This window comes from Scylla paramamosain, chromosome 18 (genome assembly GCF_035594125.1).
Source record: "Scylla paramamosain isolate STU-SP2022 chromosome 18, ASM3559412v1, whole genome shotgun sequence".
Classification (NCBI taxonomy): Eukaryota; Metazoa; Arthropoda; class Malacostraca; order Decapoda; family Portunidae; genus Scylla; species Scylla paramamosain.
The window spans coordinates 15,441,739-15,460,435 of NC_087168.1; the positions used below are offsets into that span (position 1 = coordinate 15,441,739).

The following is an 18,697-nucleotide window of genomic DNA, read 5'->3' on the forward strand; positions in this document are numbered from 1 at the left end:
CTCCAGATATCCCTTAGATTTCGTATACCAGTGGACGAATATCAGTAGTATATATTGTTAGGTTGAAAGCTTATAATTTTCGTTTATTAATGTATTACTTTCATGGAGTATTAACAATAGATAAAGTGTTTACCACTTCGGCGCCCTTATCATGTTCCCTCCAGAGAGAGAGAGAGAGAGAGAGAGAGAGAGAGAGAGGTTCTTAAATCAGTATCTCTTAATGAACTTTTATTTGCGCAGGCTGCTTATATAAGAGGATTAATGTGAATGGAAATTATGAGTGGTTGTACAAAGCATTCAAATTCTCCCTCCCTGTGTGATGGTTCGCCCGTTCTGCTTCAACCTTCAAGTGCTTCATTGTGGAATGGTGTTATCAAAATACATGTTTATATAGATAATCTTTATTTTCATTCGTAGCAAAAATTATCAACAAGAAACTTACAAGATGTATTTTCTTTGTTAATAGATTATGAATCATTACACACACACACACACACACACATAAATAGTTCATTTTTAATACGAAATTAGACAAATAATAAGAAAACAATAAATAAAAATAAATAAATAAATAAATAACAAATCCTTCCTTACAATACTGATGCCTCAGCCAGCTGTGCTACTCTTGCATGAAATCAATCCACATCAGAAATTCGAAGAGAAATTTATTAACCTAACTTTCCTCCAATTTACAACCCAGAATAATTCTCAGACGATATTATTTTGTCTGCTCCGGTTATCTGTCTGGAATAAGGCTGAGGTTTAGGAAAGGACAGCAGACCAAAACAATGACAGTGTTAGGAGAGATACCGGCTTCAGGAGGGCAGGACAGTCAGGTATCAATGAGGATCTGCCAAGGGTATCGTGATGTGTGTGTGTGTGTGTGTGTGTGTGTGTGTGTGTGTGTGTGTGTGTGTTGGGATTGGAAATTAAACAGATATTTTTTTTCATTCTCGTGGTACAAAAGAAAAAAAAAATGTGTAGATGTTACTTTAAGTGCGTGCGTTTGTGTGTCGTTGACCTAAAGCTGTGTGTTCTTGTCTGCACAATCATTTTATTTGTCCAACAGTTTATCATTATTTATTTGTTTTTATTTTTCAGATGTTGTGTATTCTTCTCCTCTATCACCTCTTTCTTTAGTCTATCCCAGATGTGTGTGTGTGTGTGTGTGTGTGTGTGTGTGTGTGTGTGTGTGTGTGTGTGTGTGTGTGGTAAGAAATAATCCTGAGAGGAACATTAACGAATCCTTCTGATACCGTTTCAAGGCTCAGGATCTACAGGAAGATTCCACTGCAGGAGCGAACCAGCCACGCCCCTCATCCCTGCCGCACAGCCTCCCAGTCCGTCTGTCGCTGGCCTCCGTGTAGCGGTCGTTGGTGCGCATGGACACCTACATATCTTTTTGTGTTGCCTGATGTCTCCCCTCACATGGCTCGTTTCTTTGGACATCTGGGAATGTGCGTTGTTGTCTGCTTTCCAAGATTTCGGCAGTAAAAAAAAAAAAATAAATAAATAAACAAAAAATAAAAAAATAAAAAAATAAGAATAAATAACTTTGGGAAGCTATAATTAAAAAAAAACAATAACTGACAATGGCAACGATAACTCACTGAAAATGAACATTCACATCCTTTCAGAATACTTTGGCAAGAAACACCATATGGAAGCTATTTTCGCTCTATCCATTAATATTTGAAAATAAGTACTAAAGGAGCATTGTTTTGTGATGGAAGATATTAGTTATAACTACAAAGTAGTAATATATTCTTTTCCTGGTCAAAATGTAAGATGTACTAGACTCTTTTAAATATACGAGACGTATCATAACACTTACTTTGGTGGTGCAAGAATCCTCGAGGCTCGGGAGCCTCACCTGGCGGGGTTACTTCATCTCGGTGAGACCGCGACTGAGGGAAGGTTAGATTACGGACAGGATTGCTGCCAGACAGCTGGAATCATTGCTGGCTTGAGCAGAACATTCCAATCCCACACACAGACGCCATTGGCTTGGTGGAGCACCGTGCAGCCCAACAGACAGGGACGAGACTTGTCCCCTATGCCAAGAAATGAATGTGAGTAGTTACTTAAGAATGATGTAATTGCCTTTTTAATTAAGACATAGCTTTTTAGCTGCAGTTAAAATACTGAATAAATTAAACGAAACCACTTGCATTGCAAACTCATACTTTGGCACAGCTCACTCTAATGTTCAGATAAAAGTAACAGGAAGGAAAGGCAGTACTATGGCTGATGGGCAGTACAAAGCTGGTTCATCTCCTTGCACGCACGGATCCTCCTCCTTCAGTGACAGTTGCTGCCTTCGAGGTTCCGCACCACCCGGCGATGTCTGCTTCTGATGCATTCTGAGCAACCCTGTATAAAGAACGAGCTTTAGGCATTCTATTTCCTTGAACACTGGGTACTATGCGATGACATAGTGACAGATATTAACATTAAGATGGATCAGCTGAAACTGGTCTACCTGACTTCCTCTCACTGAGGGAAATATGACATAAAGAGTGAATACACTGTAGTGTTGGGGACTCCTCACCATCTGGCACGGCGACCACGAGGGCAACGAGGACACGACACACAGACCGAGCAGCCCGCAGGATTGGGAACCTGAGGCTGCGTCGCACTCGCCAGGAGACACTTCGACCAGGAAAGATCACGCCGCAGCACAGGGTGGGCATGCAGGCTGCTACCATCGGCCGTGTGTCATATCAATATACATTAAATCTCTTAAGTCCCTTATCCTCTATTTTCATGAGCAGGATTCATCGCCATCCGCCGACTGGTCAATGGCCATGTTAAGATGGCATCCCTGGTGGGAACGCCTTGCCGCGGGTGGACTGACCGCCGCTCCTCACGGCCATTCCACACCAGGGCGATTTATACTGCAGCACCTTAAAAGGAGAAAAAAAGTCATGACACATTTGAAGTGTTTCATACCATAACATACTGTAAAGGAATGATAGCCGCCACATCCCACCGTCAAGCTAGCCTGCCAGTGTCCTCACCTTCACTTTCTTCTGGCTGTATATTGACATCTTATTTACTTTGTAAAAAAAAAAAAATAAATAAATAAAATAAAATAAATAAATAAATAAAAATAAATAAATAAATGAATAAATAAATAAATAAATAAATAAAATAAATAAAAAAGTAGAAAATGTATCATGTTACTTTTAATATGTTGGAAAATAAGACACTTATCATGACAAAACACTTTGCAGTTCCATTACAGATAATTAAATTGTACTTAAATTTAATAAATTATGTTTCCAAAAGTTACCCGTCATCTCTCCTTCGCCGAACACTCACAAGAAGAGAGAGATCCTGGGGAGGAACCTTCACCCTCGTAAGCATAGTTTCTCAGGTCGTCTCCTGTAGGTGGCGTACTCTCATGCTTGCCTTTGCTGATCCTCCTTCTTTTCCCGCCCTGGGTGTTCTCCCGTAGGTGTGGCGAAGTCCGCACACTGCCGCCGCCCTCACTCGCCTCCTCCCTGTTGCTGACCGGCGTCATCGCGTCCACCCGCAGCACGTCCACGTCTGCAGCACCGAGGCAACCACAGCACCGCACTTAGCGATGTTTGTGTAATAAGGTTCGGACAACATTATGTGCAATACTGGAGAAGTGACAAGGAATTCGTGATTTTTTTTTTAATCCTTTTACTTGTGGGGCACTATTTAAAATTCAACACATAAGTCCAAGATTGAGAAAGAATGGATGAAACTCATCAGCTATGAATAACACGCTTTATGAGGGATAACCTGCAAGGATGACAAAACTCTCACTGTTATTATCTCACAGGTAACTAACTCTTCTGTTACCTGCTATGTTGGGATTCCTGGTCCAGGCGGGCTGGCCGTTGGCTGGCGGGGGCTTCAACAGCTGCAGTTCCATCAGGTTGGATGTTTGGCTGTGCGTGGTCAACGATTCATCTTTACAGTCTGTCGTGTGGCCCTTAGTTTCTGCCAGATTCCTGCGCAGCGCAGTGCGGCGATGTAGTAAAAATGCACACAACAACACTGCCAGGAAGATGAAGCAGTAAGTAGACTGTCGCTGAACTTAACTTTACTGTTTTGTTAAAATATCAACATGGCACATCCATCTCATGCACGTACTAGCACTAATATTATCAAGACAACCATGTGAGACAAATTACAACTCTTGCCTCACTCAAAATCTAAAAAGCCTTCCATGGATTTTGGCCACAACAATTCTACTCACACATTAGGAAGGTGCACCACACTGCTATGGTCACCAGAACCCCCATGGGCAGCTGGAGGGAAGTGTGGCCCACCTCGGGCAGCTGGCAGTGCTGTCCTTTGAACCCAGCCGGGCAGGAACACACGTAACCTGTGTTGTGGAGAGCTATTACTGGACTCTTGCATTATAAGTCTATGATAGTGGTGTCCATACGTATCTATTATGATTTTTAAAGTTCTGAAACGTCTATCATTGTATCAGGCTGATATGTAAGGGATGGACGAGAAAAGGCTGTCTCATTTTAAAAACAAAAATACAAAGGATATCTTTCCGTCCCTTTAAGGTGTCTTTTATGATATGCAAAAAAAAAAAAAAAAAATAAAAAAAAAAATATGGTGGCAGAGTGTTCCAACCTGACTGCAGAATGCGGCCAGGTGATGTCTTCCTACCATGCGGGGATATACGTATAGAGCAAACAAGAACAGTGATTTATTTCAACGAATCTCCGAACTGTCAAACATCGAGTTTCTTAAAGGAAATTTGAAAATACCCTGTAGCACACTGCTAACACATGATGTCTAGAAATTATGATAAGAAGCAACACCAGCGTGGCGAAGGGTGTCACCTGGTGCACTGCACAATGAATATCACCTGGCTGAGTGTTGAAGCACGAGCCGCCGCTGAGACACGGCCGCCAAGCACACTCGTCCTCGTCCTCACACACCAGGCGACTCCTGCCCAGCACGCGGCCCTCGCCACACCTGCAGCAGTGGTGGTGTGTTACCCACATTGGTCTTCCATCATCACGTACACTACATACTAAAGAATCACACTGGTCTACAGTTTTGTATAACCGACCCGCAATGGTAGGACCTCCAGGTGTCGACACAGGATAGCGGCGGTGTGCAAGACACATTGGTGCAAGATGGTGCAGCAACGCAGCCTTCCTGCACGCCCTTGAAGGCACTTGCCTGGCCCCATATTGTGCTGTTGACAGCAGGCGGCAGTGGCACACTGCAGCCTGAGATGCGCAGGTCGTCAATGCAGCCTGAGTGAGGAAGGAAAGGTTCTGTCAGTCATGGCTCATTTTCGGTACTTTTCTTTTATCTGATTGAGTGCTGTATATTATGTGAGCGTCTAACCATCAAAGAAATCTCCGTGGATACTGAGAAATCCAGCATTCTGAAAGCGAGGAGACCCGCCCACGTAGACGCCCTCCTGTTTGTCCACCTCTAGGAGTTGTTGTCCCTCCAGCAATAACGAGGCATTGTGCAGGTCGCCATCCCCATCGTCCACCACCAGGAAGGTTGCTGAGCCGTACCTGTCCCACAACACCGCTGCTCAATACACGCCATCATCCTCCTACCACTAGAGGACCTACTTGGAATGGAAGACAACTAAAGGCAGCTGTTTCAGTGAGTTACCTATTGCTGCAACTTTCAGCAATCATTTACTCTATTTTCTCCGTACCAGTCCTATCTCCACTGTTCCCTGACTGAGATGAATCTGAGACTAATTTTTTTTTCAATGAGAAGTAAGTCCATCATGGGGCATGTACATAACCACTGAAATTGATCTAAGAGGAAACATGCAAAAAATTAGATTGCGAAAGCAATCACAATTAAAACAGTAACATTCCTTCATAAGTTTTACTCGAAAAGAGATCTAATAACAGAGGCTCAAAGTCACCCCGCCAGAATTTTTCGACATTCCTACCCGGGCGGTGACAGATGCCCCACCTGGTGGCAGAGAGGGAGTGCCAGCGCCCGTCGGTAAGGACGACCCGCGAGAGACATATAGAAGCCGGGGGTCGTGGGTGGAGGCGCAGCACAGCACACAGGCGACCACCCACCAGCTGCACAGACCAGCTGTCCCGCCCATGCTGTGATGACAGCACCACCAGCTCGCCTCTCCTCCTCACGGTGCGGAACCTGTTGATGGGAGTGGCTGATAGGATTAGAGAGTGGAAAACACACATTGTACATAGCAGCCTGAGATTAGCAGCACATACCTGAGGGTGATAGAGGTGGTGTAGGCCAGGGGAGAGAAGGAGAGAGCCAGCTTGACATAACTGTTGGGGAGGAAAGTGACGGGCGTGGTGGGCAAGGCACAGCCTGGGCCGCCCCATCCCTGCTGGCACTCACACCGCAGTGACCCCGGCGACCCCCGACACCTGCAGCACATGGAAAAAAACAGACGCTTATGTGTTTCCCAGTGCAACATGTGAAGGTACGACATAAAGCACCACATCAGCACCACTCACCTGCCGTGGAGGCCGCACAGGACGTGGTTGGCGAGACAGTCTGCAGCGGGGCATCCTGGGGTGCTGGCCTGACCCAATACGCTGCTACCAAGGTCAATCAACTGTCACAGGATAATATTTACATTGTGTTAGCTTGTTTTTACTATCCAGATCTTTCATTACCTAACTTAAAATTCATAAAATAGTTTTTTTTTTCTTTTTTACTGCCCTTTCCCATTTTTTTCGTTAAAAATTTGTTTAAGAAAATCACCATCATCATTATCCTCCTTCTCCTTTTCATCACATCATTCGCTTTCACCAAACAAAGGTTGCTGCCGAGAATCGCGAGGAAGAGAGGAGAGGACAAGACAATGAATGATCAATCAGCAAGACACCACTCACGCCGAGCATCAACTGTCTCCTCAATTTGACTCTGATAGACATTAAGGGAATCTTCCTGAGACCACTATAATGTTGTCAGAGTATGCAGGCAGTATAGGCATGATCTGCATATCATGGACATGCAGGAGAGAATGGTAGTGGATAAGCCAAAAGACACTCATTACTGTGTCATGTTATGTCTACAAACTGTTCTGCTGCTCGAGAATGTCTAATATGCCACACTCACCTTGCCGTTGACTCTGATGTTTCTGATGCAGCCGCGGAAGTGTGGCGGGCGTGGCAGCTTTGCACCATCACTCACTACTTTTGCAGGCACCAAGCCGCCCACCTGAAGCACCCCACTTGTGTTGAGGACACGAGCACTCCCTGGCAGTTTAGTGACGCTCCTACAAGTATGTGTGTCTGGACGGAGAGGTGTGGACGACTGGTTGAGGGCAGGTCCCAAAGAAGGCACGGGTGATTCGTCCCAGCTACTTCCTAAACACAAATCCACGATCATCTCCACTACCTGTCACAGATAAAGTGTACTGATAACCAATAACACCTGCACGCGCATGTGTGTGCGTTAGTGTGTGGGCAAGGGCACAGTCTGATCATTCAGGGGCCCACTTGGCCTCACCTCGTCTCTCCAGATGAGGTCTATCCTGTGCCACGTGTTGTCTGCCAGGGAGGGCAAGGCGTCCAGGGTGATAGTGACAGGGCCTTCACCAAGGTTTAGCAGTAACATTGGCCGTCCCTGATGCAGCTCCAGAAGCAGCAGGTCACGTATACCTGTGCCATGGTCAGAACCTTCCTGTGGGCCAGAATAAAGCAGTGTTGCTGTTTTCGCTGTGCTCAGAACCTCCAAGCTCAGGTGTACCTCAGCACAGGGAGGGATAGGCGGCACCCACGCCCAGGCACCATCTGTGGTGGCTCCGATACCAGTCCCCTGCCTCCCACCACCGCCCTCGAAGTGCCTGGAGAGTACCTTGCAACGGGAGCCCCACGTGCCATAAGGACAGATGCACCTGGAAGGGAGGAGAAGTCAAGTGATTACTGAGGGAATGTGTGATCGAATTACATGTGATAGAACCAACACGTGGCCAAGGCTGTGGATCTGAAGACTTGTATAGAACAATAACTATGATCCTTTTTAGTGACCATTTGTGATTATCATAATTACGGTCGTATACTTATCAATTTTTGTTTCCTTGTTCGTCTGATGCTCTTCAGTCACATAATTTGAAAGCTCCAACCCTCGTAATATTCACCTGACGCCTGAGGATGTGCCGAGACACCTGCCGCCGTTAAGACACGTGTCAGGGGAGCAGGAGGCGGCCTGGTGAGGCGTGGCGGCGCTCGTGCAGCCACAGGGGCCCCGCACCACCATGCGTGGCCCCACCACCGTCGAGGAGAGGGCGTCCACCACACTGAAGTCATCAGCAAGGCCCACCCAGCAGCCGCCCACACACCTCTCCTCCGCCGCCACGTCTGATGGGGGTGTGGCGCTTTCACTGCAGGTGACCACGCCCACCTTTATGCTGATACCTAAAGCCTCGCTCAGCTGTACAAATAATAAGAGAGGAAAATAAAGTGAGGTAAAAATTTAATACAAAGAATGAATTTCAGTGCTTAGATAGACGCGGATGTTCGTCTCTTCAGGGGGTATAAAATATGGATCTGTCCAACTTTAAAACTCAAAGGATAAAAACAAACAATGTGTTCAAGAAACGCTGATTTGCTGAATAAAGTGACGAGTATAGTCTAAAATACAGCAGCATCCAGAGAGTAGCCAGTGCATGTAATTCCTGTACGAGTTCACGTATGTAACTTCATGATACGAGGCTTTGCTAGCTGATGAAGATTATGTTCCCGGAAATCCAACGAGAAGCTCAAATATTACGTAATGAACTGATTGCACCTGCCGAAATGAAAATGTTCCTGAGGTAACAGTATGATAATAATTAATCTTGTGGTGAAAATGATGTTGAATGTGGACAGATGGCGACTGTGTGAAGCAATGCCATGGAGCAGCGCGGAGAAGCACGAGAATGGAATTGCATTATTATTGATGTTGTTGTTGTTGTTGTTGTTGTTGTTGTTGTTGTTGTTGCTGCTGCTGCTGCTGTTATTGTTGTTGTTGTTGTTGTTGTTGTTGTTGCTGTTGTTGTTGTTGTTGCTGTTGTTGTTGTTGTTGTTGTTGCTGCTGCTGTTGTTATTATTACTATTATCATTATCATTCTTCTTCTTCTTCTTCTTCTTCTTCTTCTTCTTCCTCCTCTTATTATTATTATTATTATTATTATTATTATTATTATTATTATTATTATTATCATTATTATTATTATTATTATCATCATCATCATCATCATCATCATCATTACTGATATATTCTCTTTAAGTAACACTCACCTCTTTCATGTGATACAGTAAGATGTAATCAAAGTTGGCAATTCCCACGGCTGATAGCCAGACCCGCGTTGCCGGGGCGCCTGCCTCCTCCAGGGGCTGCACAGACACCACCCGCACCGCCGCATCTGCCCCGCCCACCAGCGGTCGCACGGCGGCGATCAGGCGACTCAGCATCGACAGTCCCTCCTGCAGGAACAAAATTACAGATCATGCCATTTTTTGCTTATTAATTTTTCTTACAGGTATGTAGAGATCACGATAACTATTTGATGCTTATTAATTTTTTCTTTTTCACTTTTTATCACAGTTTCTTTTCCGTCGTTTCTCAGACAAACGAATGTATTTTCATGTTGTAATTAACGGAGACGTAGACACAGATACCTTCATAATTTTAATGTGGTAAATATTTCGGATAACACTGAGATAACACTAGTGTTTACATCTGAGGGTTAGGTTAGTTTAGATTTAGATTCATTGAGTCCATTAATTTCACTGTTAACCTCATCATTGTGTAGATCACCATATGAAAAGGCGTCATATTTTGCCGAGAAGTAAAATCATTGTTTAGAAATCAGTAGGCTGAGGTAATTGCCATAATTCCCAATACTTCGTCAACGGATCGCTTTAAGATACGAAAGCATTGTCCCCCCACCTCCCCCCTCCCGTGTCTCACCTTGGTGCCGCGCCTCACCACGCTGTGACTTCCCGCCGCCAGCGTCACGGGGCTCGCGTGGACCACTTCGTTCCTGTTCAAGAGTCTCACGTGGACTGTCACATTGGCCTCCACGTCCCTCTGCCCCTGGTTGCTGTCACTCACCACGAACCTCAGCTGGTACCTGTTGCGGGGACGCAGGTGGACCAATGTGAAGATGATTAGTCCTATTGCATGCTGTCTGCTCAACCATTTTAATTCATACACGTAATATTTTTGATGGAGAATTATTTCAATTTACTGTTTACTTTCGCATTACAATGACCTACGTATATGTACAATGAATACCTTGATAAACCAAAGCAATTCCCCAAAACACTCGTGGTCCGTGTGTGGATTTAATTACCTGCCATCCGGGGTGGAAGGCGCCATGGTCAGGTGGCCGCTGGAGGTGTCGAGGAAGAAACCGGCTTGTGGGTCTCTCCAGGCGAAACTTTTGCCGACATCATCCCAGTCGTCGGGGTCCCGAACGTACACGCGTCCCAAGGGTACTGCCGATCCCCGGTGCTGAGAGGGACATGAGGGAGGTTCAGCTAAGTAGTGTGGTTGGCCAAGAGACCGGGAGCATCTTGTTCATCCTCAAGACCGCAACTGAGTGATAAGTGAAAAAGAGGAACTAACGAACAGGGTGCATACAGGAGGGGACTGAGCTACAAGGTGTGCGTGAGGCCTGCAGAATGTGACCTGCAGAGTGTGTCAAGGATGTTTGGAAGTGGTGACTTACAAAGTTTGTATGTGTGTGTGCGCGCGCGCGCGCGCGCGCGCGTGTGTGTGTGTGTGTGTGTGTGTGTGTGTGTGTGGTAACCTGTAAAAATAGGGTGGAGAAGATGGCAGCAGGATGTGTGGGGACCAGACCTGCATGGTGTGCACAGTGACGGTCTTGGCGGCGGGCGCCATGGGATTGTCGTTGAGGTCTGCCACGTGCAGGGTGAGGGTGACGGTGGCGGTGAGGGACGGCCACCCGGCGTCGCCCACCACCAGAGGCACCAGCAGGGCAGAACGCTCCTCTCGGTCCAGCGCCGCCCGCGTCCACACCACGCCCACACCCCGCCCGTCGTCCCCTCCTGTACCAAACAAATGAAGGCATCAACCAGGGAGACGAGCCTTGCTTCCTCTGAAGATGTAAGGGAGCTGGATTTCAATATATGAAGCTAACTTTTAGTGTTCCAGTGACTCACTCTTGTCCAGCGTGACCTTGACATTGTCGGTGACGTGGGGCGGAGCGCGGGAATCCAGGGCGATGGTGAAAGGTGGCCCGTGACCCTGCCGCCAGTCGTCGGGATCACCCAGCTTGACCCGCGCCACCAGCTGAGCCTCACTGTTCTCCGTCACGCGCACCTCGCGAGGCTCCAACAGGAATGGCGGGTTGTCATTCACATCTGTCACGTTTATCTGCCAAAGTTTCGTCGTTTCTTACCAAAGCTTCCAATGATTGTATCTACTGGATAATAATGAAATAACATTAACGTTTTCATCCAATGGTTACTTTAGGTTCGGTTGGATTAGGTTTAGATGAATTCAGTTCTTTAATTTCATTGCTAATCCCTTCGATGTGTCGATCATGAATGGAAAAAAAATATTGCTCAGAAATAAGTGATTACTGTCTAAAAATTAGCAAACTAGGACTATTTCCATAAAATACTATCTATTTCGGTGCAGGATAAAAAAAAATTAACATTACTGACACAAAATATATTGCATTTGTTCTCAGCTGTATAGACATGAGTCACTTGTAGCATTGATCTAAGCCTGGCCACGCACGGCATGGAAGCAATAAAAAGGTGTAATTTTATTATTGACGTTCAAAGTTGCAGTCATTACTCGTTTCTTTGTCCTTCTCTTGTCTTCCTTTACAAACGTCTCTTTCTTCTCTCGCCTTACTTTTACGCGATGTCTCTCTCACTATCAAGTTATTTACAAAATTTTATTTCCTCGTGGCTTAATTCCCGTCCTTGCACCAGCGCGGGGATGGTGAGGCAGGCCGTCCCTTCCACGCTACATTCTTTACCGGCTCTACCTTAAAATGACCCAAAATTAAGAAACATGACGCCATCAGAGCAATATAGCTGATGAAAAAGAGGACCTACTCTAGTCTCCAATTAATTTTCCCAGCGTTGTGAACACTGAAATGGCTCGAGGAATACATGGGTCGATAAAAGTAATAGATGGTAACTTAGGAAGAGCAAAAGAAGGCAAGGCAGACAGAGAAATATATGAAGAAATGTGATAGGTTTTGCTGGGATGGGCTGGAATAGACAGACAGAAGGCGTGGATGAATAGAAGAGATTAGAGGTCTTTGTTCTGCTGTAGAATACGTAAAGAGGCTGCTGCTGTTGCTGCTGCTGCTGCTGCTCCTGCTACTGATGATGATGATGAAATGCCTCCCCCTCCTCCTCCTCCAGAGTGGTTCGCTTTTTGGTTCTCCTTCGTTGATCTTTCCTATTTTCCTTCCTCCTTTTATTTCCTCCTTCCTCGCAGGCCGGGAAGGCAAGACGGTGATGCAAGATTCCGCAGTAATTTACTGAAGTGGCTCAAATAATAGATGACGAAATAAAACGTGACCTTCCCAGTCCCGCTCTCTAAAGTCCTTGGTGCACTCCGCTTTCCACAGCAATAAAACGCCAGAAAAAAATGTTTAAAGTGAATGATTGTTACCTACTCACCATCCCTGTCATGTCAAAATGGTCTTTAACGCTTGCATATTTTCTGCCCTCTAACCAAGGAACATTTCCTTATCAGTCTTTTTTTTTTTTCAGATAGGGAATTTTTTCACTATTTCTTTTGAACCTGAAAAAAAAAAGACTAAAATTTATGATACAAAAATTCATTTTAAATTACAGTTTAGGAATAAGAAAAGTAGAAGAAAATGTTGGCCTAAAAAGTTTCTAAGAATTAATGAAGTGTAGATTTTGCCTATAAATTTTGTCTAAAATGAAATGCGATTATTGAAACCATCCCACCGTTTCTGTGATGGTATATAAAATTTCTGAGGCCAAAAATTTCCACTTGCTTTCGTAACTTCCGGAAATGGACAAAAAGACGAAAATTTCTTAGTAAAAAAATAAATAAAAAATAAAATTCTTTTGAAATTATGGAACTGAAAAATAAGAAACTTAAGCAACATAAAAGAGAGTATTTCTCCCAACCTCCATCTGTTGACCCGTCTTGCCGTGTGAGATGGAGACGATTGGTGGAGCGGAACGATCTCGCTGATTACACAGTGCCGGATGATCATTCGTGTAAATGCCGGAATGAACGACTGGACAAAATTGGTTCGTGATATTATGAAATCACGGCAAATAAGCAAATGAATAGAAAAATAATTAAATTGATCATGATGGTAATTCTACTTCCTTCCTTCTATTTCAACTACTACTACTACTACTACTGCTCCTATTTTCAAATTTTTTCACCTTTATTTCATTCACTCAAATAATGCAAGAAAAACATTTTAGCATCTAGTCTATTTCATTGCTAAACTCTGGAACACTCTGTCCCCCTGTTTTTTCTTCTGTTTGCAGCGACTTAACTCTCTCGAAATGGGAGTATTGGATCCACTCAAAAAAAAGTAAATTAGCTTCTTTTTCTGACTTTTCTCACGCTACGAGTATCTGTTTATGGAGCTTAATCTTGCTTTGCCTCTCTTGCCCCAACATCTCTCTCTCTCTCTCTCTCTCTCTCTCTCTCTCTCTCTCTCTCTCTCTCTCTGAAACTCCATCTCCGAAATTGACACATTTCAGGTTCATTTGAATACCAGATCTTGTGATGTCAGTGTTGGACGTGTATACATTAGTGTGATGCTCAAGTATTACATGTTGTATGCTTCACATTTGGCGGATCTTTCAATTTATCCAAGTGCAACTGTTATCTAGCTGTAGACTTATTCGTATCTGAGATGAGAGTAGAAGTAAGGGACTAAAGGGAGAGTAAGGAAAGGGCATCAGTCAGAGAGGGCGACGGCCAAGGCTGGTGTCTCTCTAAGCTTTAGTTTCTGGTATTGCTTATATCTTAGTTTTCGTATTTTCCTGATATAAATAATACTGGCACGTGAAAAGAACTCAAATCACTCACCGCACACGATGCAAAGTTCCGCAACACACATGCATAAATGTTTCAGGTCACCATTCCCTAACTTTGGTCCATCATGGCGCGACTCTTACTGCAAGGGTGGCGGTGGCGGTCCTCGGTGGCTCCCCGTCGTCTACCGCCCACACCAACACACTGTGGGTGTCCGCCGCCTCCCGGTCCAGCCTGCCCACCAGACGCACCGCTCCCGCCTCGTCCACAACAAACTGGTGGCTGGGGTCGCTGGTTGGATCCACCTCGTACCGGACCCGGCTCTGTCCGCCCTGAGTGGGAGGGAGAGGGAGCGGCTGAAATGTTTGCACCGACGATTAATTACCGGCATTTGGCTGGCACAGACCTCACATCGCGCAACACGCGGCGTCCCTGCGGCCAGGAAAACAATGCGGTGATCATAAGCCTAAAAGTGAAGCGCAACAAGTATGCAGCGAGTACAGCGAGATTCACTTTCCGAGAACTGGTTACGTATTTACTCACCTCTGTCTCTATTTGTTTGCCAGTTTTCCTGTTTGTTCGTCAGCAAGATGTCTAAAGAAATGTCAACTGGTTTTTATGTTTACGTATTTACTTATCTCCGTATATTAATGTACCGGTTTTCCTGTTTACTCGTCAGCAAGGTTCCTAAGAAATATCAGTTGGTTTTAATGAAGTCACCAAGAAATGCGGGTTTGTGGCCACGGGACTACTGTTCATATTTCATACAGCTCTCTTTGTTGACTGAGGATGTTTCTCTAAGCTCCCCCAATATTTCCCTGCGGTATACTTCTACTGACAGAGTTTACCACACCACATATCACTGTATGGCGGAGATGTGCACGGTATCCCAGTGACTTCTAGTGTTGCAAATCAGCTAAAATATCGGGCATCTACTGCAATCGTGATGAATAAGTCATTCTTGCAACTATGCATAATTAATTTAGTTCTATTAAAGGTACTGGATATTTCTTTCTCCATTTCATTTTTCTTCTTGTTTTTTCCTCGGTTCATCTGCCTTCTTTTCTCGCTTCGTCTCTCTTCACTTAATTTAGTAATGTTACCACAAATCTTCAGGTGAATCCCGAAGCAACACGGACAATACAGTCAAAAGGACCATCAGGTGAATATCGAAGCAATAAAGACAATGAATACAGTCAAAAGAACCAGCAGTCGCCGCAGCTCACCTTGTCCGGATCGAGGGCCGTGAAAGAGGCGAGGAAGGAGCCCCTGGGTGTGTCCTCGGGCAGAACCAGGCGCGTGAGGTCTTCACTGAACACTGGGTCGTTGTCGTTCTCGTCCAGAAGCCTCAGCCTCACCCAGGTTTCCGCCACGTGCTGCCTGCGCCCCCACCCCTCCTCTCCCTGTGCGCGCCGGGAAGACAGCGACGAGAGAGAGAGAGAGAGAGAGAGAGAGAGAGAGAGAGAGAGAGAGAGAGAGAGAGAGAGAGAGAGAGAGAGAGAGAGAGAGAGAGAGAGAGAGAGAGAGAATTACACCACTTGATAGACCCAATTCACCTCATTATCACTAAACACCACGCCAGGGAAGTATTCATGACACTGCTTACATCCAAGGCTACAGCTCACTCACCCTGTCCGTGACCTGCACTCTGAAGGTGAAGCCCTGGCGGTGGTCGGGGTCCTCGTAGTCCAGCGGCTCCACGGACATGAGGTTTCCAGTCGGCACCGTCCCCGCCCCCTCCTCCACGCGGAACATCTGCCAGCCCCGCCCACTGCCCGGCACCACCTGCAGCAACGTCACACTCAGCCCACCACGCTATGACCTATTGCACGTGAGGCCTATAATATTTTCTGAATCAAGATAAGTGTAAGTCTCTGGAGACCATGCCAATTCTCCTATGGACAAGAATCATACATTATCAGCACACACTACAGATCTTAAGGAAGCATATAGAGAGATCATTCCTTCCCGCTTTTTTCAAATTAGATTTAGAAAGAGATAGGAGGGAACTGATTCTAAAATAAAGTGGCAGATCAATGGAATGGACTCCGTAATCTGAAAGCTTTAAAAGAACACTAGACAAATTCATGAATGAGGAAGATAGGTAGAAATAGGTGGGAAAGTTTCATACAGGGACTGCCACATGTAGGCCGGATGGATTCTTGCAGCTTCCCTTATTTTCATATGTTCTTATGTTCTTAAGCAATCCAATTATGGAAGGCGTGGACAATTACGGCTGAAACTGAAATATAACTCTAGAAAATATACACGACTTGAGGAGCGGAGACAGTAAACTAGTTAATTGGTTACCCTGAAGGCGAAGTCGTTGGTGGCGTCTGGATCCACGACCGTGAGTGTCGCCAGCACGCGGTCAAGGCCAAGGCTCTCTGACACGTCCAGTGTCCACTCAGACCGCGAGAATCTCGGCGGCACGTCATTCACGTCCTTTATGTCCACCACCACCGTCCCTGTGCCTGGGAAAGAGAATCCGGATGAGCATCTCTCATCATCACTGAAAGCAACAGAGGTAACCAGCAGAGTTCCCAAGAGTGTTCCTGGAATCAATAATGTAAAAGCTAGCTAATCATTCACTATAACCATAACCATAAAAACCTGTGCTGATTCAATTAGTCTTTTGAATGTAACTGAGGTGCGGAACAGGAGTGTTTCGGAATATGGTCCAGTCGAGATATATTATGAAACACTTGGGCCGCACCTGGACTGCTTTCAGATGGTTCTAATTAAAATGACAAGGGTTTTTAAGCGTGTTTTCTAGTGGCAGATTAATATAGTATCTACATTATGAACAGGAGAACCAATCTTGAGAGCTCCGGCTAATCATCTCCGTGGCCATTGAAAAGTCATGGTGTGAGAACAAAACCTTTCTGAATGCTGGCCTGCCACGCTGCAAACACAACTGGTACACTTAACAACAACCAACTAATCACTCATGCGTCTCACCTTTCAGACCGCCGCCGTCCGTCGCCACCACCTGCAGGACGTAGCGCTGGGTCTTCTCCCGGTCGAGGCAGCACAGCGCCGTGGTGATGACGCCCAGCTCGCTGTCGATGGCAAAGATGGATCTCCCGGTGGACTCGTCAACCGCGTTCTTCTCCAGCGAGAACGACACCTTGGCGTTGTCTCCCTCCTCGGGGTCGTCGTAGTCTGTGGCCGTCACGCGCGTCACCGAGGATCCTGCGATGGAGGGAAGCATCATGTGTGTGTGTGTGTGTGTGTGTGTGTGTGTGTGTGTGTGTGTGTGTGTGTGTGTGTGTGTGTCATCAAAATACTAATCAGAATATCATGTCACATACTGATACGAATTCATGAGTGTTCAAACGGGAAATGGTACAAAACAGCAGTATACAGAAGTGGCGTGCAGAACAAACAGCTGTCCTCTATACACGTCGCCCCAGCCCTGTACACAGCGTGCCTGAGGAATAATGAATACACCATCCACACTTTACATTCCATGACCAGTCGGATTTGGAGTCATGTAAATTCATCCTGCTGTAATTACCGACGGGGATGTTTTCAGAGACAGTGGCGGTGGTGGTGCGGAGGGGAAGAAGGGTGCGTTGTCGTTGGCGTCCTTTAGGTTAACACGCACGTCGGTATGCGCCTCAAGCTCCCCGTCCGTGGCCGTCACCCGCAGGCGCCACTGAGCCCGCCCGTGGGGAGGGTCGCGGTCCAGAGGCTGAAGAATGATTGACCAAGTGAAAGTTTTGGCGCCGCGACAACGAGGCCATGACGTGAAGGAGAGGATATCATGATGGAAGAAAGAACATGGTAGACTGTACGTGTTGACGAGAGAGAGAGAGAGAGAGAGAGAGAGAGAGAGAGAGAGAGAGAGAGAGAGAGAGAGAGAGAGAGAGAGAGAGAGAGAGAGAGAGAGAGAGAGAGAGAGAGAGAGAGAGAGTGTCTGTTCATCACAAAAAAAAAAAAAAAACGAACACAGAAGCGCTGTGAACTCTTGCCATCCCCTCTCATCACTTAGGTGCAATTCTAATGTCATCGGGAATGTTTTTACTGAACTGTAAAGCACTAATTTTCACTTTTCCTGACGGCTGTCACTGACCCTTGGCTAACTGTTTTACCAGAGGCGTTGTCTTTTAATCTTAAGTTATTCATTTTGACTCCCTTTTGCTTCCCTGGAGAGTCAGAAAGGGATTCATAATGAAACATCAAGAAACATGATCAAAATTCCCATTGGTAACAACTCAAGACTAAGCAATCTGAGGTGTTAATGCTACTAATTCATCGAGTCTGATCCTTCTTCTCCTTAGTTCGCTCGATGCCCCGCACACAACTCACCCGCAGCAGCAACACGGTGCCCGAGGCAGTGTCTAGGGAGAAGCAAGGCCGCGACCCATTAGTGAAGATGCCGTCTCCAGAGATGGTGTATTGCAGGCTCCCGAACCGACCCGCGTCCCCGTCCACCGCCGTCACTTGCTGTGGGGAAGCAGAAGGTGATATGTATTCCTCGACCACTGCAAAGCAAATCACTCTAGAAAAAAAAATCATTATTTGTTGAATAGGACTGTCCAGATCTGCAGACCAATTAGAAATGCCTCAGGTCACTTGCTATAGAGAGGAAGAAGGTGCTACTTATTCCTTGACCACTGCGGAATAAACTTTTCTACAAAAGTCATTATTGGTTGAGCAGGGTTATCCAGATTTGAAGACCAGCTGGAAACATCCTTGAAAATCTGTATAACTT

At 45.7% G+C, this 18,697-nt stretch overlaps 1 protein-coding gene across 1 annotated transcript; it reads right to left on the reverse strand.

Moving 5' to 3' along the window:
* Positions 1-385: 385 nt before the first annotated feature.
* LOC135109365 (putative neural-cadherin 2) lies at positions 386-17,191 on the reverse strand. Its single transcript, XM_064020756.1, has 26 exons — positions 16,939-17,191; positions 16,288-16,451; positions 15,607-15,762; positions 15,204-15,380; positions 14,121-14,309; positions 11,139-11,352; positions 10,816-11,024; positions 10,307-10,467; positions 9,922-10,084; positions 9,249-9,434; positions 8,108-8,400; positions 7,477-7,864; positions 7,084-7,365; positions 6,477-6,577; positions 6,225-6,386; positions 5,953-6,144; positions 5,356-5,534; positions 5,072-5,261; positions 4,865-4,974; positions 4,235-4,363; positions 3,835-4,032; positions 3,296-3,582; positions 2,552-2,906; positions 2,243-2,373; positions 1,835-2,054; positions 386-1,469 (listed from the first exon to the last, which is right to left on the reverse strand). Exons 1-22 carry the CDS (start codon positions 17,189-17,191, stop codon positions 3,299-3,301), a joined length of 4,380 nt encoding a protein of 1,459 aa, XP_063876826.1. The 3' UTR covers positions 386-1,469; positions 1,835-2,054; positions 2,243-2,373; positions 2,552-2,906; positions 3,296-3,298.
* Between the last annotated feature and the right edge of the window lie 1,506 nt (positions 17,192-18,697).